The 25,795-nt window shown below is 37.2% G+C and overlaps 1 protein-coding gene across 2 annotated transcripts; it reads right to left on the bottom strand.

Annotated features, from left to right (window-relative positions):
• Nucleotides 1-3,319: 3,319 nt before the first annotated feature.
• cnih1 (cornichon family AMPA receptor auxiliary protein 1) lies at nucleotides 3,320-20,991 on the bottom strand. Of its 2 annotated transcripts, XM_007247592.4 has the most exons (5): nucleotides 20,820-20,978; nucleotides 17,780-17,848; nucleotides 9,383-9,495; nucleotides 4,881-5,024; nucleotides 3,320-4,016 (listed from the first exon to the last, which is right to left on the bottom strand). In XM_007247592.4, the coding sequence occupies exons 1-5, from the start codon at nucleotides 20,898-20,900 to the stop codon at nucleotides 3,989-3,991; spliced, it is 435 nt and encodes a 144-aa protein (XP_007247654.1). In that variant the 5' UTR covers nucleotides 20,901-20,978; the 3' UTR covers nucleotides 3,320-3,988. The 2 variants fall into 2 exon arrangements, with proteins under 2 accessions (XP_007247654.1, XP_022540739.2); XM_022685018.2 differs by lacking the exons at nucleotides 3,320-4,016; nucleotides 4,881-5,024; nucleotides 9,383-9,495 and adding an exon at nucleotides 17,249-17,543 and having other exon boundaries at nucleotides 20,820-20,991.
• Nucleotides 20,992-25,795: the final 4,804 nt, after the last annotated feature.

Genomic DNA, 25,795 nt, shown 5'->3' with positions numbered 1-25,795 from the left:
ATAAACCCAAAATGTTGACAAAAATATAGTCTAACGAATAAAAAAAAATAAGAAACGAAAAACTCCACAGGACCAAAGAAAATTACTAAGACATGTAATACTGAAAAAAAAACGGAAAAAACAAATACGCGTCTGGGGATAAAAATTAAACAAACCAAACCACACTCAAAGAAATAAATGTATATATAAACAAAACAAAAGAATGGACAAAAACAACAATCCGTTAAAAAAACTCATTTAAATCCATTAAAAAACTCATTTAAAACAATCACAGGCTTTTTGCGCAGAATAATAAAAGTTTTGGTTAGTTTCAGTTTCAAATCATGAAAACAGCTCACCAAAACCTCAACCTATCCTTTATATTTGACAATATTTGATTAACTTACAGGTCCTTACTTATTTTTATTTAACTGAACTGAGTTGTAAATTATTTATAGCCTCGCGCTGAATTCAGCTCAGCGCTGCTAAAGAGAGAGAGAGAGAGAGAGAGAGAGAGAGAGGCGCAGCGCATTTTGCCTGATTTTAATTAACAGTACATTTGTTGGCTTTAGTAAGTTTAATAACATTAATTTTAGTATACTTGTCAGATCTTATTTATAAAAACTTTTTTTAGAAGACAGAGGTTATTCTGCGCGTAATGCCGCGCCGCTGCGCCAAGCACCACTTTGCATGCCTGACATTTCAGAGCGCTGGACGAGAATTTAATTCATGAATTAATATATTTAATATTTTAATAAATTTGCCCTGGTGATAAGAAACGAATGCTAACATATAGCTTTGTATTTCTGTGTATTTCAAATGTTTTAAGTTTTATGTAATTGACGGGCAGCACCACGCGCCAGATTGACAATGTGATTTGTTTTTCAGATATAAAAGTGAAATTCAGTTAAATAATAGCAAAGTTAACTAAAATAAATTTATGTTCAGTCAAAGTTATTTTCTCTTTTAATTTTCCATTTCAAAACTCTAGCATTTGAGTGAGAATAAGCATCTGTTGAAATTTTTAAACAGCAGAATGCCTAGTTACAGTTATTTAGTCTGTGTACTAAACATAAATATAAATCCTTATAACTGACAGAAATAAATATAACTAATAATAATTTATAATTACAGTGCAGATTTTTAAGTATATATATTTTTTCATAGTTGATTGCTGAAGGCTCTGGGTGTGGTTTATTTTTATGTGGTAAAGATGTGATGGTATGGAGTATTTTGGAGCGCAGGGTGAGCAATCGCGCTAAGCTTTTTTCCGCCGCCAAGATAAAAACACGCCAGAAATTTACCTCAACACACATCATTTCCAGACCACCACGCCCATCGGTGTTAATATATTCCAAAGTCCAACGCTATTTTAAGGAAGCGTGCAAGGCCTAAAAATAGACTGTTGACGGGTGGCAACGCGCCACGCTACACGCCATGCGTGGGGTGTATGATAGGGCTCTTTGTCTGTATGCGCAAAGTTAAAAAAAAGTTCATTCAGCTGCTAAAGTAACGTGCAGTAACGGAGTGTCGAAAATGGTAACGGCGTTATAGTTACAGTCATAGTAATTAGTTGGATTACTCGTTACTGAAAAAAGTAACGGCGTTAGTAACCCCGTTTATTTTAACGCCGTTACTCCCAACACTGTCGTCTGGATTAAACTCCCGCTCCAGCCAATAACAGTTCAGTTCTGTCCCGCGCGCAAGATATTCTGACGGGACCCGCGAGAACAGAAGTGGTTAGAGTGAGGTGGAGCTCTGGAAAGTAGAAAAAAAACTAATATCCGAATACCAAAATTAAAAACCGAATACCTACTCAACGAACGAATATCCGAATACCCGAATATTCGGGTCCAGCCCTATTAATAGCATGATGTGCACCATGCATGAGAGACTATTTGAATATCAGTTTTTTAGAATCTAGCACTGCTGATTTTGTCAAAATATTGCAATAAATACTTTACATTATGTAAATGCCTTTAAATATCGTGATATAATATTTTAAGCATATCACCCAGCTCTGTCACTCTGATGTACACCACAGGTGTTGGCTTTTAATATTCATATCAAAATCAGGAAGTAAGCCAGTAAAAAGCAGAAGCCGGCAAAAATATACAGTGGAGATATCAGCTAATTAATGGATATTTACAGATTCCCATTATTTCAGTGTTTTGTTATTTAAATACAAAATTAATAAAAGGAGTTGTTTATTACTAGCTAGTTAGTTAGCTATCTTGTGTAAGTAACTATCAAAATTGGTACACCATGCTTTTGACAGATTTCTGCATATTACTAAGTCCCATATCAGCATTATGGATTTTTATGGACAGTGACGATATGAACTGTTCGCTAAATGCTTCATCTGGTCTGAAGTGTCACTAGTTTGTTAAACTAAGCAGCGGTTTGATTGTGGTCTGGGTTTGGTGAGATGGTCTAAACTTTAAAAAGCAAAATTAAAGCCTCAGAAACTTTACTAAGAAGAGCACAATAAACACACAAACTTCTCCTAGATCTGTAGTAATAGTGTAATAAATCAGCCGACCTTCTTTAGTTTTGCACTGGAGCCACAAGGCTGAAGCTTATAATACACCATTAATCAGTCTACATACCTACGCAATCTCTCAAACTGTGTGGTGGTGGTGTTACATAATCTATAAAAGGGGTGGAAATCACAAGGCATCTCAGTATTATCACAATTTGCTGCCCTGTGATTTTGATTCTGTGGTACTTGATATATCACAAGACAATTCTCTACGATACTTTAAGACATCTGTGTTACTGAAGAGGATAAAATAAGTAAATACCATTGGTAGAATTTTACATCCAATATTCTTCACTGCAGGTTTACTGTATTCATATGATTAGCGCCATGTGGACTAATGAAGCAGTAACTTTAGTAAGTCAGATTGGGGGCAAATCTTAAGAAGTTTAGAGAGCCTATGTTTCAGTAAAAAAAAAAGTACAATATATCACAATATCAGAGCATCTGTGCTCCATTTCCTGTTTCATGTTTTCTAGTTTGAAAAAATTAAATACACAAGACATGCTAACTGGTGGAGTATAAGCTTCCACGACTTATCAGAATCGCAGCTTCAGTCTAAAACTAAGAAACAAACCGGTCTCGTCTGATGGATGATATCTGTGATTATTACAGGATGGAATTACTTTGACTTTATCACCAAACTGTCGCTCTAAAAATGAATGTTTATAAACCCTGCTGCTCCACTTGGAGGTAGTGAATTATTACACACTCGCACCAAACCAGGGCTCATTAAGAACTCTGGCATTCAGCATTCACGTGAAAATAAAAGCCAAGAAGAAAACACGAAAAGAATAACAATCACAGCAACTCTTTAAATGCAGAATGATACATTTTAAACCATTGAACCATTTTTAAAAGCAGAGATCACTGCAAACTGATCGCTAGCGAAAATCTTGTCTGTCCTGAAATGATAGAAGCGCCAGCAATAAATGGCAACATCAAGGGGACCAAGCACTCTACCAACTGATAAGTAATGCAAACGTGTTGGCACACAACATAAAAAAACAAACCAGAACAGCCAACGCCTGATGAAACAAGTGATTCAGAGCTAAACAGACAATCGAACAGCATGAAAACAAAATGTTTAGTAAACAAAAGAAAAGAAAAAGAAAAAACACGAAAACCTTTATTTTAGTTAGAAATATCAAATCGCAACCAAAAGAAATAAAAACTGAATAAGAAGTGGAGAGTTGGTTTGAACTAGTGTTGTAATAGTTCATGTCGCACTGTGTGTATGTGTGTATATGTATATATATGAATGCGTCTGTATATATGTATTTGGGGGCAGTAATGGCCACTTGTGTCCAGTTTGGCCCCCCATGGGTGTTGAGGGTGTAGGAGCAGGATGTCCATTTGGAACAGAACCGCCCTGCACTGGGAGAGGTTGCCAAATTCAGTCCCGATTCAGCTCTTCCGGTGCAACTCGCGATCCAGCCTGTACGTCTCTCCAAACCAACAGCGTCCAGTTTAAGAGCTGACCAACACGTAGATCATTCTGAATGAACAAAAACAAGTGTCAAAACTGTGTAACTGGCAATAATAAAACCAATAAAAAAAACTTAAAAGTACAATATTAAAATACTTTTAAAATATTAAAGATTTAACTATTAAAAGTTTAAAAGTAGTTTCAAAGTGAAAGTGCAACTTCAAGGAATTCAAATAATATTGTAATATTCAAGTAATATTGTATATAAGTAATATTGCCAATGCAATACGTTCTAAACATGTAAACAGTAATTAGTTCAAATATTACCATTAAACACAAATGAGCATTATCACAATTATTAGAAGTGAGGTACTACTCGTAGTACTATAAACAAATGTCTAATTTTTAAAAGAATAAGTACTATATAGGAACAATAGCCAATATTTAACACATTGACAATTCTAATTACTCTATTTTTTAATTTTACAGAAACTGTTTATGTAATGCAAGAACAGCAGCAGGAGAATATAACTTATCTGAGGCACTAGTATTTGCCTAAGGTGAGAAAAATCATTAATATATAGCAACATATAACATATTGCCTTCACTTGCAATAAATTATTGATAAGTGGCAACAAATATCAAAAAAAAAATACTGAAAAATAGCTGCTCTAAACTCCCCAAGACTCGCCCCCAATTTGGCTTACTACAGTTACTGATTAATTTCTCCAAAACTGAGACCAATAAATCCATATAATAAATCAATTTAGGATTATTTTAGTCTCTTTAGTAATGCAGATGCTGTGAAGTATTTTAAAGAACTGACATAATTCATTAAGTGTCTCAGAATCACAGTATCGTGATATCATTGTTATAATTGGCAACATATCGTGATGCCCTGTGATTCCCACCACTAGTATGAGAAGTACTTACCCATAGAGATAGTAAAAGAAGGAGAGCAGGTAAAAGGCGAGTTTACACCAGCCTTCCTTCTGACAGTATGCCAGAATATCAGCGTTCATTATGGTGGTGGGATCATACAGGCCAGGACCACTCATCACCGGACGACTCATGTACCTGCACACACAGACACAACAAAGTTTTTTAACACAAGTTTATAGGGGTGTGCCATATGGTATTGTAGACAATATATTTTAATGTTAGAATTAAACACGTCCATATTATAATAGTGATTTTCTGTCAGAAAGCAGTCTATTATTTATTGTATTTATTTTGTTTGTTTGCAGTATAAGGGGCAAGGGGCTGAATAAAAATATCCTATAAAGCGTTTAGGAATTAAAATAATTTTTTAACAAAGCCTCACCATATTAGATGATCACAAGTAACTGGACAAATTACCTCAAAAGCAATTTTATAGGCTGCATGAGCTATTTCCTCATTAATCCATTATCAGTTAAGCAGGTAAAAGGTCTGGAGCTGATTCCACGTGTGGTATTTGCATTTGAAAGCTGTTGCTGTAAACCCAGAACATGTGGTCAAAGTAGTGGCCAAATCAACAGTTTGGTACATTCTGTTAAAAAATATTGCAGTGGTGAGCTCAGGAACTCAAAAAGCCCTAGACCTCCACATAAGACAACAGTAGAGGGTGATTACAGAATCCTTTCCATGGTGAAATCAAACCCTTCACAACTTCTAATCAAGTGATTAAAGCTTTCCAGAAAGGAGGTGTATCAGAGTCTCAGTCTATCATAAAGAGAAGATTTCACAAGAGCGAATGCAGAAGGTTCACAAGGTGCTAATCATTAATAGAAAAGCCAGATTAGACTTTACCAAAAAAACACCTAAAGAAGCCAGCCCAGTTCTGAAACGGTGTTCTTTGGACATAAGAAACTGACATCAACCTGTGTGGTAGCATCCAGAGCCCAAATCATAAAGATTGTGTCACTGTCCAACTGTACTACTGCAATAAAATAAAAGCTTTATAAAAAATATTTTTAAAATGTCACAATATTATTTTAGCTCCATATCACCCACCCTTACTTGTAAATAGTAAAAACAAATCTTACTGGTGCTACACAGAACCCTATTTAAAAACGTCTTCAAACTATTTGTTCAGGCAAAAAAAAACATTTCCACACCAAAAGCAAGGCTGTGCAGTAAAATGAAAATACTGTATACCAAAGTATTTCAAAATTATGACAGCATCTTCAAATGAAGACCAAATTTTAAAGTTACAATGTATCAAACGTCTGTTCTGTGACCAGCAGTTAGAAAACTGCTCATTCATTCAGGTGATCTTAGACGGTCAGAGGGTGGGGGTGCTGTGGGAGCTCAGCGACTGGTGATGTCACACTCTGAAAACAGGTAAACCCTGATGAGCCAGTTTGAAATGTGCCTTAGACCATTTACAACACCCCTAAGACCGTTCAGTTGACTGGGAGCTCTCAGATATAAGGTGGATCTGTACTCAAGCTAGCCCAAGGAAAAAAAAAATACCTTTTTTTTTTTTTTTAATTAAAAACTTTTTTCAGCTTTCTGTTCATCCAACAGCCCTCATTCGATCTAAGACATTCTTGTGTAAAGGCTTATAAATGGGATTTCAGTCAGTCAGACTCGTAAATGCAGGACCATCTGCGCTAATTGTGCAGCTTACCCTACTTCCTGCCCCTGTAATACCGTATACCACATTAATATTCTGAGATTGTATAATGGTTTAAAAAGACTGCCCAACCCTAATCCAGAGAATGTTTGAGGTGTATAAACTGTAGAACAACTCTGAATGAATACATGACCTCATGACCATCCCCAGTCCCAATGCAAGTCTGCATACCTGTAAATACTACCCAGTTGTCCAGTCTCTGCCTTAACACAGTGTAACTAGTTCCCATAGCATATAAAACAAACCCTGCGTTCACACTGACAGGCGACAAATCACTTGCATTGCCTTAAGTTTCTCACTTGTGGGTGTGCTTGTGGCTGCTTGTATTCGCCTGGCTGGTGACCATGGTGGCTAACCTAGAAAGCTACCCATCAAGCCATCAGCTGCTTTAATCCACACTTAATTTTTCTACGAACTGTCCCTGTATTGTGCAAAGATGCTTCATATAAAACAAGAAAGAAACAAACAGCGACTAGAAACCTCTTCATCATGTTCAGAACAGTGCACTGCTGGCGTTATGAATGAAGAACTGTTGGAATCAAATGTTTACAGAGCAGAAGCTGAGGACCTCAGTCTCTATGACTGGGCCAAAAAATTAGTTTGTCAACGTTGATTTATAGACGTAGTTAATTTGAATAACTCGATTTTTAGCCTCTTGTTGCCACAGCTGCAAATTGTGTTCTCCCATAGGAAATGATCGGTAGCTTGTAGCTCTGTTTCCTGCAGTGAGAGAGGAAAGTTAAGGCTGGTAGTCTACAGGGGAAGCATGCACAAGTGCCCTGCGCAGCTGCTTGTATTTATACTTGTGAATTCATGTGCCCGAGACGCTCTGCAAAAGCGTGTGGACGGGAACCAGAGGCTTCTCGGACCAATCACAGCTGCCTCTAGGGAGGTGCATGTCAGGGTTTGAATAGGCTACAGCATAGGTTTGACACAAAAGTATAATTTGACCTTTCAGCTGAAAAGCTTAATAAAAATGTATCTGTGTAAACTAAGTGCGTGAGCAGCCTCTCCCCCATCGTGTTTCTGTCTGCAACGCAGTGTGTGGTGAGATGCACTTACAGCGATTTGTCAACACTTACACTGGGAGTTTATAATAGATATTGTCAATTATATTGATTGTTGCAGTCGTAATGAGGTGCAGCTGCAGTTCTTTTGGTTACCATACATTTAACATTGCTTTATAGAGGTGTGCCAAAAAATCGATTCACATAAGAATCTTGATTCTCATTTACTACGATTCAGAATCGATTTAAAATGTCCCAAAATCGATTCTGAGGGGCGGGTTTTAGACTGATTTTGGGCTGGGTATTTTTGTTGGACCTGGCAACCCTGGGGATAGCGCTTGTCCCTTTGGAGATCTTCCAGACACACACAGAGCGTAGGTGTTTGAGAATCACCGGTAAGATGGCAGAACAAGCACTATATTACCTTAGATTAACGTGTAGTTTCAATGTTTTATGGCAGAATGCTTCATAACAAGCATAAAAAAGATCGCTAGTAGTTAGTTTCAGTAACTGTTAGCTAGCTAACTAGCTAACTTTCCAGTTCCACCTTAAATAACGCTACAGGTGGCAGCGGGCTGCAGCATTTAAGGCGGAACGGAAAAATAACAATAAGCTAATCAGAGCTAATTTCAGCTCCTCATCACAGAGGAATTAAGGAATGGACAATATGAATTAATTTCTCCACCTCCTGCCCCCTTTCTGAAGAAATACAACGACCTTAAATTAACTAGTTAATCAGCAGCTGCTCCTGAACTTTAGCGCTCCACTGCTATCATCACATCAGCCCAGCAGCGTCACCTACACACCACCGCTAGTAGCCTGGTAATAAAGCAGTGTTATTTATTATTTATTTATTGTTCATTAACGTCATTGTGATATCCCAGTGATTCCTCTGTCACTGAGGACCCACATTCCTGCACATTTTATTGTTTTTGTAACACATTACTTGCTCCAGGACCAGTGTATATTATGGAGGGTTTTTTTTCAATACGATTCATAAGCCAGAAGCAGAAATATTTATAATTCAAATCGTTTTGAATCAAAAATCGATTTTGAATCGAATCGTGGCCCCCAAAATCCGAATCGAATCGAATCGTGAGATAGTAATCGATTCCCACCCCTATTGCTTTACAAATATGCTTTAATGCTGCCTTCAAGTCTACCTCAGAAGCTCATTAATCACAACTTTAGAGCTCATAAATAAGTGTGTTATTTCTGTTCAATTGGTTTTGGTCAGAAACAGCATTTTTTTTATTAATGGTGGAGTCAGCTAAAATAAAATGAGTAACTTTTGAGTAAATTATTTATAAGACCATTAAAAAAGCTAAATATAACACTTAATGATATACTTAATGACATTATAAATTGATGTGGATCTAATTCTACTAAACAATTACTTGTATGAGTAGAATTATTTTGGAACTATGAGAATTAGGAGGTTAGGTTGTAAGATGATCAGTTTAAATGGGCCAGTGAAATTTGCTATGTTGTGCTCACTGTATACAATGGCTCATTTAAGCTGACTCCACTCTAACTACTTCTCTTGCCAACAAAACAAAGAGCAATGTATAAGCTAAATTCAAGGGGCAATTTTATCTAGTACAGTAATTGTAAAGTATTAGTAGCAAGTTTATGTCTGATTTTTTTTTGTTGTTTTTTTTTTTACACATTACCAACTCAAAGTTAGGAATTAATGAAAACACTTTCCCATGGGTAAGTTTAGAGTTTCTAAAATTCAAATTCTAAAATAGAAAATATTAAAAAATGTAAAAAAAAACAAAAAAAAAAAAAACAGAATAGATGTTTACCTCCAGACGTGGTAGGCCAGCAGGGGCATGTTGAGTCCGAGCGTCAGCCATTCAGCGGCGCAGAGGAACATCACACAGAAAAACACGTGGATCAGATACTCCGGCAACACCAACTGCAACATTCACAGAACACACCTTCAATACTGACGATCAACACCTGTTAATAATAACAGGAAGTCTGTGATCTCAGCTTGTTTATTGAAGAGTATTAAATGTACTTGCTGTGTATTTACAATGAAATCTCAATACTGAGAACATCTTCAAACTGAGAGCCTGAACTAAACTAAACTGCAGTCCTGTTCCAAACTGCAGTATTGGTGAATCTACAGGAGATTGATTTACTCCATTCTTAGGCTTAACCTGGGCCTGAGCCTCAATTTTTTTTTTTTTTTTACAGTTTAACAAGCACATCTGTATCTATTATATCCAATCGCTCATGTTTAATTCTTGATTTTAATTAATTAATCAGTTAAACAGCATGTGGAGAAAGCATTTCTCCCCTATCTTCCTCTTCACACCGCTGATGTAAAAGCAATGAAAATACATTTTCATATTTTTAACCCACTCTCCTAGCCCTCAAATGTAACCTGTGCTTCTTTAGTTTTTGCACTGGAGCTAAAAGGCTAATACAGCTAGCAATTAATGCAAATAACCATTCAACATATAGTTTTGAGAACAGCACTAACTGTGTGTTCTTTAACTAAACATAGACTATTTAGGCTTTCTAGGTTTGTGACATACTAAAGTTATCACTGAACTAATTCTATTTCTGCAATAACGCATGTTGGCTGTGACTGAAATGGCTACTTACTCCCTCATAAGAAAAGCCAGAGTGCTAGACTAGTTCTGTCTGTATCAGATAATTAATGTAACAGAATAATTGAAGATGCTCCTAATATGTCGTATGTGTGTGGTCAGCCAATCAGCCATAGATATATGAATCGTTTTATTGTTTTCGTAAAAAAATTGCAGGTTCAGGTGAGAGAGTAAGGTAAAATTATGGGATTTTATTTCCAGGCGTGAGCAGATGACCTAAAAAATAAAATTATACTAAGATTTGAGTAGCTTCCTGCTTTTAGCTATTTAAATCAGATCAGATAATAAGGAATGTAGCTGTGGGAGGAATGTTTGATAACAGTGTGACAGGTTTATCTTTTATCTGCTAAAAAATGCTTAAAATGAAAGCAAAATACCTCTCTACTGTACATAAGAGTTTGTGTGTCTCATCCCTCCTGTGAACTTTTATTAACAGTCCACCTTTTTTAAGGGAAAAAAAAGAGAGCAGCTGCTGAGGTTAGATTTGCTGGGAAAATGTTAGCATTAGCTAATCTATGTGTAAATCTAAATCCTTAGGTCAAGTATTACAGCTTTTTATTGGTCTCATTATAATTTTCCTCTCCAGCAGTGTGTAGATGTAGGTTTCAGTTCAGCTTTGGGGACACAATGCTCACCGCCCAACCTATTTTTATTTAGGGCAGACTGGTATGTTATATTTTCATGTTTATTAATAGAACTGTATGGAATGTACGTATTATTTGGTTTATATTTATGTGGTAATTTCTAATCATTTTTAAAAGATGTAGTGACATCATATAATCATATAATGTCAAAACTATCAAAAAATAATTACATGCTATATTATGTATAAATATATATTGCATAAAATAAATTAAAATGAACATTCAAAAAATTGCCATTTTAACAAATATTTATTTTTATATGATGAAATTTTTATCTGGTCTTGGTTTACTACTAACGTCTTGGTCTTGACTCGGACTTGGCATGTCCCATTCTCTGTCTTGAATACAACACTGACTGTCAGTTATTGTTTATTCATTATTATCATTGCTGCTAAGTTTATTTTTATTTACTTACATTTCTGATAGCATAGGGTCATGTGTCCCATCATAAAAATGCATTAAACACATATATAGTTGACAGATGCAGATAAAATTAATTAAATGTCCAGCATTTAATTTTAAGGCCATGTTAGAATAAATTCTGCAATATTGTTAAGATGTTGAATGTTTTGTTTTTTGGGCATTATTCTTTGCACTTTGGCTTATTTGAAAAAAAAAAAAAAATTCTGGACGCCAATGTAAAAATTTGGCAACCCTGGTGGCTTGCCAGCAGCATCATTTGGAAACGTGTGCATTGCTTAGTAGCAAGACTTTCTCAATGCATTTTGCGACACATTTTGCTCATGTAGCATGCTGCAATATTTGTTATAAATTCTGATGCATTATGGGAGTTAACAGCGCCCTTAAAATAAGGCCCTAATTCCACTTAACGATTCACCCACTTAATTCAAGAAAACAGTCTTGAACATATACAGGAATTAATTCCAGTCACAGCCATCATCTTGTAACAGTGGAATTAGCACAGTGCTAACGGTGTGCCTGAGGTACCAGGGAATAAAATCTGTCAAACTGATCTAGTCAAACTGTGTGGAGGTCACCAGTCAGCTCCACTGGAGCAGTTTATGTGGTTTCTAACACTGTACAACGTTCCCCTGATTCAGTGGGCTTCTTTTAGCTGTTTGCTACATTAGCCTCGTGCTAAACCAAAGAAGCCAGTTTTAGACACCAAACACACATCAAATACAGCTAGGATGAGTTTTTTTTGGTTGAAATCTTACTTTTAAATTAAATCAGAGATTTTTTTTAGCGTTTACTCCAACTCCCCCCACCAACAGAGTGCATACAGTCAAAGCAGGTGGGGGTGGGGGGTACATGCTGGTAAGGGTGTGTAAGGGGTCAAAACAAATCCCTGCAGAGTCAGGGTGGAACAGCCAGATGGGAAAACCACAAGGAGGCCATGCGACTGAGCGGGATAAAAAAAAAACTAGAGAGGAGGTGGGGTAGGCAACATGAGGTAATGTATTATATGTATATATAATGTATTATATATAAATAATATTGTGTGAATGCATGTGTGTGTGTTAGGGATGTAAATCTGTGTTTCGACACAAGCAATTCACTTGCTTTTTGTTGTTATTAGTTGTTATTTTGAAACACTATTCACTATTACACCAATGTATGAGTTCTGTACATTGGTAAACAAGATGTCGGCCATGGTTGCAGCAATTAATCCCAGCTGTGTGTTTACTAACCGTTAAACACTACCACAACAGCAGTTTACAAATTTTTTATAATATTTTTCATATTAGCAATTTTCTTCGCCAAATAATATAAATGTGCTGTTATGTGATGGGTGGAGCCTTTTTCGACCAATCGGACAGTGTGGACAGAGCTCACTGCGGTTAAGGTGAACCATTTGGATTATTGAGGTCAGAGATTTACATCTCTAAGGTGTGGGTGTGTGTGTGTCTGTGTGTGTGTCTGTATTCTAAACTGCTGTGCTATTCCCCAACCCTGTAACACACACAGAGAGCCATAATAATAAAAATAATGCATAGAAATAAGGGTTTGATGAAGGACGACACTACGTGTGATCAGTGCAGAGTTTGTGGGTTTAACTTTAAAAAAAACAAAAACAAACAAAAAGATAAACTGAACAAAATTATTTACTGAACCAATGAAAGTCTGGTTTTATAACATCTTAGATTGAGAGGAAAACAAACACGATTTTTGTTCGGATTTTCTAATTCTCCAATTCTGCATTTTTATGCTTATGTCTGAATTCTGCTTTTCTTCCTCAGTTCTGTGATTCTTTCTGTGTTCTCTGCATCACACAAATCATAGGGTCCTATTTTTCTCTCCCTTGGTCCCTTACTCATCCATTCTGTCACTTTTCTAGCCCTCCTTCCTCCCATACTTTCTTATTCATTATCTCTCTTCCACCCTTTTTCTATTTCTATCTCCATCCCTCAGTGCACCCTCTCTTTCACTTCTCCACCCTTGTTTCATCATATTTCCTTCCTGTTTCTACTATAAAACTGTTGTTTATACTAAATAAAACTTTAATATTTTTGTTGTAGTAGAAAATTCCAGAAGTTAATTGAAAAAATGAAAAATTGAAAAAAATCACCCACCCCTACTTCCTTCTTCTCACCTGTTCGTACATCCTTTCATCTATCCTTCCTCCCTTCCTTTCTCACTCTGCTTCTCTCTTCCCCATCCCATCCTTTCTATTTCATTCTTAACCTTTCACCCTTTTCTTCTTTCTTTTTTCTCTTCTTCTCTCATTCTAACCTTTTCTTCTCTCTTTGTTTCCTCATTTGTTCTCTTCCGCTCTGCAGCGTAAGGTCTAACTGTCCCTGAGTAAGACGCTGGACTTTAACACACACATACACACACCTCTCTGCTCTGCTGCAGAATATGTGCTTATCTACCTCCACAGCTGCAGGATCTCTGCACGTTCTTAAACTCTACCCAGTAAATGAGAGCAGCTCTGATCCAATCCCGGATTATAATCCCCCAGTTCAACTCCAGATTAACTCTATTAATCAACACATCCCGCTGTAATCCCACAATGAAATCTAATCCTGAATAGACTACACCAAACTACATTTCCCATAATCCCCAGCAACATTGATATTTCTTTCTCACTGTTTCCCACTAAACCAGCCAGCCATTATAAAAAACACTGTGAAGAGGAAAACTCAGAAGCCAGAATAGAACAGCTACACTATTAAAGGCACACAGTTAGCGCCATGCTAATGGGGTTATAATCTTCCATTATTTGTCAGATACATTAGCCTCATAGCTCCAGGGATATAAACTTCCAACATCACACATGCCTAGGTTTATCAACAACACTGAAGTGGGAGGACATAATCTATTGTTTAATGACTCCTGGTACAGATCACTGTGGTCGTCTCTGAGCTGATCGTGAGCGCAGGCTGCAGACGGTGTTAGTCCCTGAAGCTGAATGCAAAAACAAAGGGAAGGCTGGAAGAGAGATCATGCAAGCTGCGAGCATTTGCAAGTCTTTTCAGTTAACATCTGTTTTAATGTGTAAAACCACAAAACAAACAAACCTGTACACACACGCACACACCTGCTGTAAACCACTCTAAACACTCTTACTTTAAACACTTCACTAAAAGATTAATACTAATGTAAGTGTTTGACTGTTATATAAGCTAATCAGATCTGTGAGCATCAATGCCTTTAGTTAAATACTCTACACACATCTCTTACATTAATATTACAGTGCATTATAGAGCACCCCTTAATGCATTCTGCACTGTATTATAATCTGTTAGAATGAGCAGATAGATCATATATATGAATGTTACAACATATTATACAGCACCTTAATAGGTATACAGGTTCTTAAAGTGTATTATAGTTCATTAGATTGAGCAGGCAGATCTTATAAAATGTTATAACATTAAGGAAAAGCCATTATCAGAATATTTATATTTAGAGAAATGACTCTTTTTAAGGGGGTGCTTAGAAAGCTTTTATGCTAATGTCTTCCTTAACAGCCTCAAAAATAAGTGTTTCCCCATAAAAAAAACTGCAAGAGCAGACATGTGCGCGCTTGGATGGGTGATTTAAAATATTATGTATTATTTTACTACTTTATTTTTAATTTTTAAAAAGTTTAGTTTTTTCATTAGCAGACCACTTAAACCATATATGTAGCTTTTATATTAAACATGGTGCAAACATAATCTCCTTGTATTTTAAAATATATAAAAAGTTCTTTACAGATTTCTGACAGACAAAAATGTATATCTACTTCTATTGGAAGCTACTATATGTCAAGATGTACAATCTCCATTATACCATTTTGAAACAAAACTAATTTGATTAAATTAAATTAATTGGATTAAAATTCAGCCCTAGTTGAAATGTTGGGTTCGAATAACTAGCTACAGGTGCTGGTCAACGAATTAGAATAATTTGAAATAGTGCAATCATGAAATTCTTTGAATGCATTTTTTGTGCAGAAAGCAAATCAGGTGTTCACCGCACCTGTCCTACTCGTTAGACTAATCACAGAACTCGTTACCTGGAAAAAAAATTGCTCAGCTGAGCTTTCCAAAAGGCCCATTTAGGCCATTTAACTGTGACACTGTTGTTTTATTGAATTAGAATAATGGAGAAACCGTTTCATTGAATTAGAATAAATGCTCGAATTTTTGTTTTCCGTGAAGAGTGTTCACTGTGCAGTATAAAGTCAGGGTTGAGTAGAATTTCTAAGTTGTAAAATCAATCATGGGTAAGCAGCGCGACCTCTCAACCGGAATAGTGGCTCAAATTCAAGCCCTTCGCCAACAAGGCTTGATCCAAACTAAAATTGCTGAGCAGCTCGGCATCAGCCAGTCTTCCGTCTGCAAAGCTCTCAAGAAAAACTGCAGCAAGCGCACCAACTGTTCCGGCGTCCGAAAAACCTCTGCTCGCGACAACAAGCAGCTGAGAAAGATCGCAGTCAGCAACCAGTTCAAGTCCACTTCCGAGCTCACCGACTTGTGGAACAAGCAGACCGGCACTGACGTCTCCAGATCAACCACTTACCGTCGTCTGCGCGAACTCGGCTTCAAATCTCGCGTTACCAGCAGTAAAACCGATGCTGAACAAGAAACAAATGGAGAAACGGCTGAAGTGGGCCAAAGAACATGGCGAGTGGACTGCTGAAGACTGGCAGAAAGTGGTCTTCAGTGACAAATCACGCTTCTGCATCTCCTTCGGTGACCAAGGTCCTCGTGTCTGGCGTCGTGGTGGCGAAACCTACAACCACGAGTGCGTGAAAAGATCCGTCAAGTTTCCCCAGAGCGTTATGGTCTGGGGATGCATGTCCGCTCGAGGTGTAGGGAAACTCTGCTTCCTCAAGAAGACTGTCAATGCTGCCGTATATCAAGATGTTCTGGAAACGTTCCTGATTCCAACTGTTGAGGAACAGTTCGGTGAAGAAGACTTCATATTTCAACAGGATCTTGCACCGGCTCATGCGGCAAAGTCGACCAAAGATTGGTTCACTAAAAAACAGCTTGAAGTTTTGGCATGGCCGGCCAACTCGCCTGACCTCAATGTCATTGAAAACCTTTGGTCCATCGTCAAGCGGAAAATTCGCGACAGAAAGCCTACTACGCTGGACCAACTGAAGCAGAACATCGCCACTGCCTGGGAAGCTGTGAGTGCGGAAACTTGTGACAAGCTGGTCAAATCGATGCCGCGGAGACTTCAGGCAGTCATACAAGCCAAGGGGGCAGCCACAAAATACTGAGAAAGTGATGATTGTAATTATAATAAAAATTATTCTAATTCAATGAAACGGTTTCTCCATTATTCTAATTCAATAAAACAACAGTGTCACAGTTAAATGGCCTAAATGGGCCTTTTGGAAAGCTCAGCTGAGCAATTTTTTTCCAGGTAAGGAGTTCTGTGATTAGTCTAACGAGTAGGACAGGTGCGGTGAACACCTGATTTGCTTTCTGCACAAAAAATGCATTCAAAGAATTTCATGATTGCACTATTTCAAATTATTCTAATTCGTTGACCAGCACCTGTACTTTATGATAAATGTGCACAGTAGCACGTCCTATTTCAGACTGGACTCACTTTGAAAATGATACTATAAACCATAAAATACAAAATGTTTGAAAATTCTCAAACAAAACTGGAAGAAGAACTTTTGAAGCAGGTGTGGCAAATTTTGATGGATAGTCCATTACAGAGTGGCTCCTAGACTGTTCTGTTGTACAGGCTGTCAAAATTGTGTGTGTATTATGATTATTTTAAGTCATGCTATTTTTTTTGTTTCTCTAATGTTTCTATTGTTGTTATGTCTGATGATTTTTATTGAACTGGAAGCAGAGTAGGCAATTACTAAAGAACATTGCTTCACGTAGTTGGCCACTTATGTGACATGAAAGAATCCCACTTCCAGGTTGCAGAGGGGAAGTAGATAGAGTTACAGTAATAAAAATCACCACCAACAGTGTGTTTTAGTGTTAAATATAATGAATAAGCAGAAAAATACTGTGGAGGGTTGAGGCTCACAGAAATTTAATTCAAAGCATGTCTCCTGAGCAATCACTGAGCTACAGCGCACTACAGAACAAAGACAGGACTACAGCTGCTGAGCTTCTGGCGGAGTTCAGGGTGACCAGAACTGAATTAGTTAACTGAAAAGACGTTTGCAAACACTCTATCCTCGTGCATACACACACTGAGCTGGACTGGTGACTGGTACCAACCTTTAGAGCAAGCCTGACTCTCTTTATCTTTTTCACCCTCTCAACTGTCTTTGTGCCGATTGGACAAAAGGAAAATAAGTAAATAAATAAAAAACAAACAAAACGCAAAACAAAAAAACAAAAAAAAGTGTTAGTTTTGAAAAGCGGACAGTCGCTGAAGATTAGCGATATTTAGATCAGCAGTACAGTGCGGAGGCTGACCAGTGCGCATCAGGAGAGGAGAAACACAGTCAGAGAGAGAGCCGAACGGCATGCACTGTACATGCAGGCTCGCCCAAACTCACCGGGTTTAATGTGTTGCACTGGTCTATAGGATTCTTGTAGTCGGTCTTCAGCTCATCAAATGCGATTATCTGCAAGGAAAACAGGACAATGTTACATTCAACAATTACATTTTTTTCAAAATGATCATTTTGTAGCACGTATGATAAAAAGGGGCATCAGTAATAAATTGATTGTGTTCCTCATTGCTTAATCATAATTTTAAAGTTCAGTATTAATTAAAACCATTACAGTAATATACGGGGGCACAGACTTGCTCTAATGAGCCGAGGTAACTAACACTGTAAGCAGCAGCCTGCATTAACCATGCCAACAAGCCTGTAAGAATACTAGCGGTGGGACAGTATATATTCAGTATTGCAATATGAACCCATGGTACAAGAGACTCGCCCTCAATTTGAATGACTAAAGTTACTGCTTCTTTACTCCACATAGTGATGCTAATGAAATAAATAGTGTAAACCTGTGAAGTGAAGAATATTGGTTGTTAATTTATGTGAAACTGAAACCCATTAATCCATAATTCCTGGTATTTGCTTATTTAAGAATATGTTATTGTCTTTAGTAACACAGACGCTGTGAAGTATAGTAAGGAATTGTCTTGTGATATATTGAGTATCGCAGAATCATGATATGATTCGTGATATCGTTATCATGGGCAATGTATCGTGATAACATCATACTGTGAGACGCCCTGTGACTCCCACTCCTAATGACAACATGACTAATGACTTTTAGTGTTTGTTAGCAACATTATTCTTATACCTGCAGTGTTAGATTAAAAAGCTAAGGAAAATACATATTACATGATTGACCACATCTACCAATTTGCAAGTAAAAAACCTATGCTGTTTCACTGAACTGTTGCTTTAAGATTAGATCCCCCCCCACCCAACACAGAACACTGGAGTGTCTTTTCCCTGTGTAGAGCTAATTCACTTGTACAGCGTGTGACTTCAGTCACAGGTTCACATGGTAAGGAAGCAGAAAAACAACTCAAAGACTGTAAATAAAGCACAATATTAGGGGTGTACAATCTTTTGCATGAAGGGCTGGTGCGACTGCAGGTTTTCACAGGTCATCAATTGTTTAAAGACTGACCAGCTAATTGAACAAGTGGAATCAGGTGTGGTGCTGGTTGTTTAGAATGAAAATTTGCAGCCACACCAGATTGCAGACAAGATTGAACACCCCTGATTGACACATCGTCTGCACTATTTGTTTAAATAAATTGCCTCAATTTTTCTGTATGGTTCAAAATGAAAGAAAATGTTGATAGGGTTAAAATATGTCAAAGAAAACAAGGGTTTTCAACCTATTTTTTTACTTAGATGTGTGTACAACAAGTGTGTATACAGATGTGTCTGATATGATTAACATTGTTCTTGATTTCCCATATCAAACACAACCTTTTCTCTAGCCATATTAATCAAATTGTGAATACTGAGTATTAAATTGTGTTTAATAAAGCAGGACAGCTCAATTCAGCCTGATGGAAAATTGTAAAATACAATATACAATTATACAATACAATAAACAATAGGACAATATTGTTTATATCGATTTAGACTATGTTGTGCTCTAATTAGTGCCAAGAGTTCGCCTTTGTCTTCTCCCAGTTTGTTGATGCTGATACACAGCCAACTGATCTTTCCATCTTTAGAATATACATGGATGATCAGAAGCCATCAAACCAAGCTGAACTGTTTTAATGTTTTGCACCAAGAGTGGCATAAAGTTATCCAAAAGCAGTGTGTAAGACTGGTGAAGAAGAACATTCCAAGATGCATGAAAACTGTGATAAAAAATGGGCTTTTCCACCAAATATTGATTTCTGAACTCATAAAACTTTATGAATATGAACTTGTTTTCTCTGCATTATTTCTCTGCATTTTTTGTGATTTCAGCCATTTCTCATTTTGTACAAATACATGCTCTAAAATCACAATATTTTTATTTGAAATGTTTTTTTTCCCGTAGTATAAGAATAAAACAAAAATGTGCATGAGAGAATATTTAAGATTCTGTCAAAAATTTGCAATAAGTTTTGTTATACATATATATTTCATTTTAATTTTATTTTGCCATAAGTATTGTGTATGATAATGTCATTAAATGTCACAATTTATTTCACCATATTGTAAAGCTCTGTCAGTGCGTGACTTTTCACCACGGGCAGTAGCTTTTATGCTGTTCTTATCGATATCTAAATTATATTGTATCGACCAAAATTAAGAAATATAACTACATATCGTCCAGCCCTAAATAAGAACAACCAGTACCCAATACAGTACCGCTAGCTTAGCTAGTTAACTGGAGTATGTGTGTGTGTAACGTTACTGTGAAGTGTGTGTTGACGTCAGCCTCAATTGTAGATACTAAGGCAGACTATTCGCTCATAGGAGTAAAATAAAGCAATAAAGATAAACAGTAAAATAGATAAATATCCTAGAAAGTCTGGTGTAGCTAACGTTAGCTGGTTAAGTAATGAGCATTATGTGGAGCAGGCGGCCCCCAGTGAAGCCAGGGGCTGAGCCGAATACTCCCCGGGCTTTCATAACCCCGTTTCTCGCTGAGGAAGGAAGGGTGCGGCCCGGGGCTTCGTCCTGGTTGGAGCTCACGTTTAAAAACACAGAGTGCGAAATATACATGTAATGTGTGCCACTACAGAAAAAATCTGATAAAATATGGTCACTGCGGTTAGCCAGGCACCCACAGCGTTTTAAGCTAAGCTAAGCTACTGCTAAAGCTAAGCTAATGCCCCCGCTCAGTGTAACTCGGAGTCGGGCTGACCGGCTACAAACTGTCGCATAAATACTGAATGTAGGTTAAATTCAGAAGAGATTAAATGAAAACACCGGTGTGAAAATGTCGGGTGTCTACAGGCAGCAGAGCTGCTACAGATCTTCGCCCGACGCCTCCAGAGCACCGAAGAGTGAGAACAGACCGGGCCGGGAAACGGACCACTCCGCCCGGCCGGCTCCCTCTCTCTCTGGGTAAGCGCTCCGGGTTAACCGGGCTCTCCGGCGGTTCTTTACTTACGTGCCATATCGCGAAAAATATGAGAGCCGCTGTGAGAAGCAAGGCCAGCATGTAGCAGAAGGCTGCGAATGTAAACGCCATGGCGATCTAGCTAATGGAGACACACACTCACACAAGCTTACACACTCTTTTACTCTCTCACACACACACACAAGCACTGTAGCCAGCTAACGTGAGTGTTTCATAAAATAAATAAATAGCTGTTAAATAAATCTACACATTCACATGCTTTCGTTTTTTTTATTAAGATCAATTCCATATTACGTATAATAAACAATGTGTTTTTTCTGATTTATTGTAATATTTTAACCGTAATTTATCCCATTCATTCAAAAAACAAAAAATGAAGGACTTTTATTTTGTAGCCACGTCCTTCCTGCGGCTCATAATGCAAGCTAGCGTTCTTCTTGCATTTATGGATTCGTGATCAAAGTGCACGGAATAGGTGCCATTTCTGTCCCCAGGAAATTACATGTGTAAATGTGCACACAAAATAACTTTAAAATACATTTTGTTATGAAACATAGTGTCTTGTACATTGTCCTAATTGCAAAATTATAATATGTAATTAAAAGAAAATAATAAAAACTACTCAGAACCCAAAAAATAGCATTTGTTACTTGTCCCCGCTCTGTAACTATAAACTTTAGCTTTAGTAACAGGAATGAGTGCTATTAACAGGAGTGATTTTTTTGTCATTTGTTTGAACATACAGTCAACCATTTCTTTAAAATAAAGGCTTTTTGAGAGACAATACAAATGTATTAGTGAACTTGCTTTTAAACATGCTTTTTAAATGTCACATGGTGATCTGTCTGTCTGTCTGTCTTCCTTCCTTCCTTCCTTCCTTCCTACCACCTACCTACAGTACCACTCAGAAGTTTACACACATTAAAACCCTAAATTCTGTGAGTTTTTCTTTTTTAATTATTTTAAAGTGCATTGGATATTACTTAAGTCATTCAAACTATAAATATATATGGAAATATATGGACAATATATAAAATATATGGAATAATATAATAAGCAAAATAAGTGTTAAACAAACCAGAATATATTTTAGATTTATTTTATTCGAAATACCACCTCTTGCTTAGAGCTTTGCACATCTTGGCTGGATTTTCTCAGTCAGCTTTATGAGGTGTGCTGAACTCGTCGAGAGTTAATTAATTGATTCCTGCCCTCTTAATGAGTCAATTTGAGTAATGTTCTAATCCTTATTATGACAAGAACTACAGGAATGAAGGTCAGTCAATCTGGAAAAATTTCAAGAACTTTTAAAGTATCCTCAAATGCAGTCTCAAAGACAATCATGAGCCTGATACCATATAAACCTGGTATGGTAAAAAGTGCTTTCTGGCATTGCATGTCATTTTCTACAGTAAATGCATTCAGGTCATTTCCTATAGCAAATGCACAAAATTTGCTACAGCACATTAAGGGTATTTTACAGCACATAAATGGCTTTGTCTACAGCAAATACAAAACATTTTTTTACAGCAAATACATGCCATTTTTGCAGTAATTTAAATGCCATTTTCTACAGCAAATGCAGGGCGTTTCTACAACAGAAAAATGCAGGCAATTTCTACATAGGTGCTCCCCAGGCTGGCATTGCTAAGGCCAACTCAACTGCCAGGGCTTCTTAACCCGATAGCAGATTTCTATTCGAACTCAGAAAGTGCAGACTGCACACAGAGGTGGTGTAACAGATCTGGGTTTGTTACACCACTTTTCCCCTGTCTCTGAATGTTTTTCTACATGCTCGCCTCTGCAGACATTAGGTGCTGTTATTAGCTTCTGCACTCTCTACTGAATTGGTCCCCTTGGCCCCCTGTCTCAGATGAGGAGACAGAAATGGCATTCTTTTCCACAGAGCAGGTGTGGCCTCTGGACCTGCGTTGAGTGTAAGATGGAGGTCTTCTCCACCCAAGAACTACTTAAATTTCATGAACAAAAAAAATCCCATACACTGGAGTTGAAGATACTACTCGATCGAGTATTCTGTCATATATTTATGTAAGCTGGTTGCTGCTGAGAGAGTTTATGTTAGCATATCGTAGCACGATTATTAACCACCATAGTCCAAATAACTTCAGCTAGGTATCTCAAATACAAGCTACCTTGATAACAGAAGCTTTTCAGGCTGTGTAGAACCTACTGGTGCATCAGCTAAAACAGTCTGCTTGATTACTTATCCTTATTGGTCCAAAGAACTTAATGAGCTGTTAGTGAAATCAGGTTTGTTGGGAACAGAAAACACTAAAATGTATAAAACAGGGAGCCTCCAGGACATGGTCCTGGAACAGTAGTCAGCTTAAGGCTGGTGCTGTTCCTACAGCTGACCTGTACAATTTCTACATTTTGTATTGTTCTGTATGGTGCCCCCATAATTGAAAAAGTGTAGTTATAGTGCCCTCTAGAGTAGTAAAAAGGAGAAAAATGCTATAATTTGCTGCCCGTTTAGTGGGGAAAAAAATGATTGAGTGCCTGCTAGAGAGTCCCTTCTGGTAATCAATCATGTGAATGTGCCTCTAGATTAAGAAAATTTGATGTCTTAATCAGTGCCCATTCCAAAGGATGCACTTCCCAGTAGAGAAAATTGGTTGCAGTCCTGTATATGTTCTCCTACAGGTGAGAATGCATGATGAAATGCTCCTCTAACATAGTAGTGCCCATCAGTAAATAGATGTATACATTTATAACAGTATTTCCTGTTAATGCGATGAGTTATGACTTTTAGTTACTGTTGATTAAGGTTTAATGTGTGTGATGAATTTTTTGTTGTTGAAGTGTTATCATGTAGTACTGTATGCATGGTATATATAAAGAAGGGCTTTTGAAAAGGACAATGTTTATCAGTGAAAAAGCTCTTTGAATGTGTTTGATAGAAAAATATGTGTCAAATATACTGTATGTGCTACACATATATGACATAAGGCAAAACTATACATATACATACATACAATGGCAGAAAACAGTTATGAACCTTTTGGAATTTCATGTTTTTCATAAATTTGTCATAAAATGTGATCTGACCTCAAATGTATGGCTCTCTTCTACTAACTCCAAAGCATCTGAGATCTGGGCTCTGACTTGGTCACGCTTAAGCCATTCTGTTGTAGACTTGCTCCGTTGTTTTGGATCATTTTCCTGTTGCATCATCCAACTACAGAGTTTCAACTGACATACAGACACTCACAGTAAGCTGGCCAGGCCCTAATGTTCCCTCAACATACCTAATGATTGTGATGATGTTTTAGTGCAGCAATAGCTCAATTCTAGTGTCATCTATCCACAGTACATTTTGCCAGTACAGTTGTGGAGTGTTGCTGGGCTCTTTCACAAACTTCAGGCCTGCAGCAATATTATTTTAGTAAGTAGAGGCTTCCATTGTGGTATGCTCCATAGACACCCTGCACATAGACTCCTGAACATAGATGTTAGCCTCTACCAATAATGCCTTCAAATATTTGTCTGTTACTATTCATTAATAAGTCTCCGTTGTGCTGAGTCCTAAATTGTCATCCATTTGAAGATTATTTGCTTTACTGTAGACTGGTGAATTTCTAGTCTTTAAATCACTCTATTACCTTTTCAGCTTTGATCATACATCTTCTGAAATCTCTTTTTGGCTCACATACACATAACCTACTTGTGCGGAGCAAACTCAAAAAGAGTGTTTTTTTATTAGACAAATTTGCTCTAGTCCATACCGCCAAATTAGAAAGATGCCAGGTATGCTAATACTTGACTCTAATTAGAAATACGGACATGTCCCGGGAAATACGGACGTTTGGTCACATTTAAGTCTTTAAGTAGCTCCTTTCGTCTCATCCGGTAATTCGGACAGGTGGCAAGATGGCGTCACAAAGTCAGTTTCTGGGTCATTGAGGAGAATCCATAGGAAAAGAGGTTTCTATACTGAGACAATATAATTGTATTTTAAAGATATAAGTTGCTTCCTCATACCAGATATATACAGTCTCTGTTGTTAAATGTACACTTTTAAATTTTTGTTCTTTTAAGTTTTTAACACTTTTCTGTAAATCGATGAGAAATAATGCCCTGTTTGTAACTGTGTTCACTGACAATTCTTAATAATAATAATAATAATAATAAAATGGTGTTTGGAATGCTGCCAATGTGATTTTGTTCCTTGTGCTTATGGACTACTGGGTCACACTGGCCATGTCCCAATCCTGTTTGTAGTAAATAAGTGCTCATTCATCATGTTTCACTGTCAGTGTCTCTCACACACATCCAAACTCATACAAAATAACCTACCTGAACTGCCAAACTCAAGTTTTATTTGGAACAGTGGATAAAGACATTGTATAAACAATGGAAAAGTACAAATGTTCAGCACTCTCACAGGTCAGAATGAAATATTGTACATATCACAAACATTTATTTTGAAAAAACACCTGTTCTAATCACTTTCCAAAAAGTAAGAAAAATACATTTGTTTTAATTCAATACACAGGAGGACACAACACTGATTAGCACAAAACAGCTACTCAAAACGCAGGACATCATTGACACCAAAAGGAGCTCTGTACAAGTACAGGCTGAAAATACAGATGGGTCGAAGGTTTCCTCTCAGTGACCAGTCAGATCAACACTGCACATCTAGCAACTCCCAGATTAAAGCAAAAACTCAGCAACCAAATCCTCCCAGTTTTCCACCTCTTACCAAAATACAGTCAGTCAGTCCTGTCATGTTTAATATAAGACGTTTGTGGCTTTAGATTTATCACTGGAGCTACAAAACCTAGAGACACAAGTATTTTAGTATAGCTAAACATAGATAATAAAACAGTAGCAACCGCCAAGAAGCCATATTTATTTCAGTAATCTCTAGTAGACTTGCCTAGATGGTTTCTGAAACTGTACTAACATCTAGAAAATAGACTGCAGCAAAAAAGAAGAGATAAAAGCAATATAAGCAACCATCTAAAAGCCTGAATTTGCAA

The sequence above is a fragment of the Astyanax mexicanus genome, chromosome 7 (genome assembly GCF_023375975.1).
Source record: "Astyanax mexicanus isolate ESR-SI-001 chromosome 7, AstMex3_surface, whole genome shotgun sequence".
Taxonomy (NCBI): domain Eukaryota; kingdom Metazoa; phylum Chordata; class Actinopteri; order Characiformes; family Acestrorhamphidae; genus Astyanax; species Astyanax mexicanus.
The sequence above is the reverse complement of the archived record's forward strand: the minus strand, read 5'-3'. Positions and strand labels throughout refer to the sequence as shown.

Bases quoted from the DNA above. Each gene is read 5' to 3' on its own strand.
- cnih1 (XM_007247592.4), bottom strand. From the start codon at position 20,900: ATGGCGTTTACATTCGCAGCCTTCTGCTACATGCTGGCCTTGCTTCTC. The intron at 17,849-20,819 runs GTAAGTAAAGAA...TTTTCCTTGCAG, and splicing joins TATTTTTCGCGATATGGCAC to ATAATCGCATTTGATGAGCT. The intron at 5,025-9,382 runs GTAAACATCTAT...CTGTGTGTGCAG, and splicing joins CTGGCCTACCACGTCTGGAG to GTACATGAGTCGTCCGGTGA.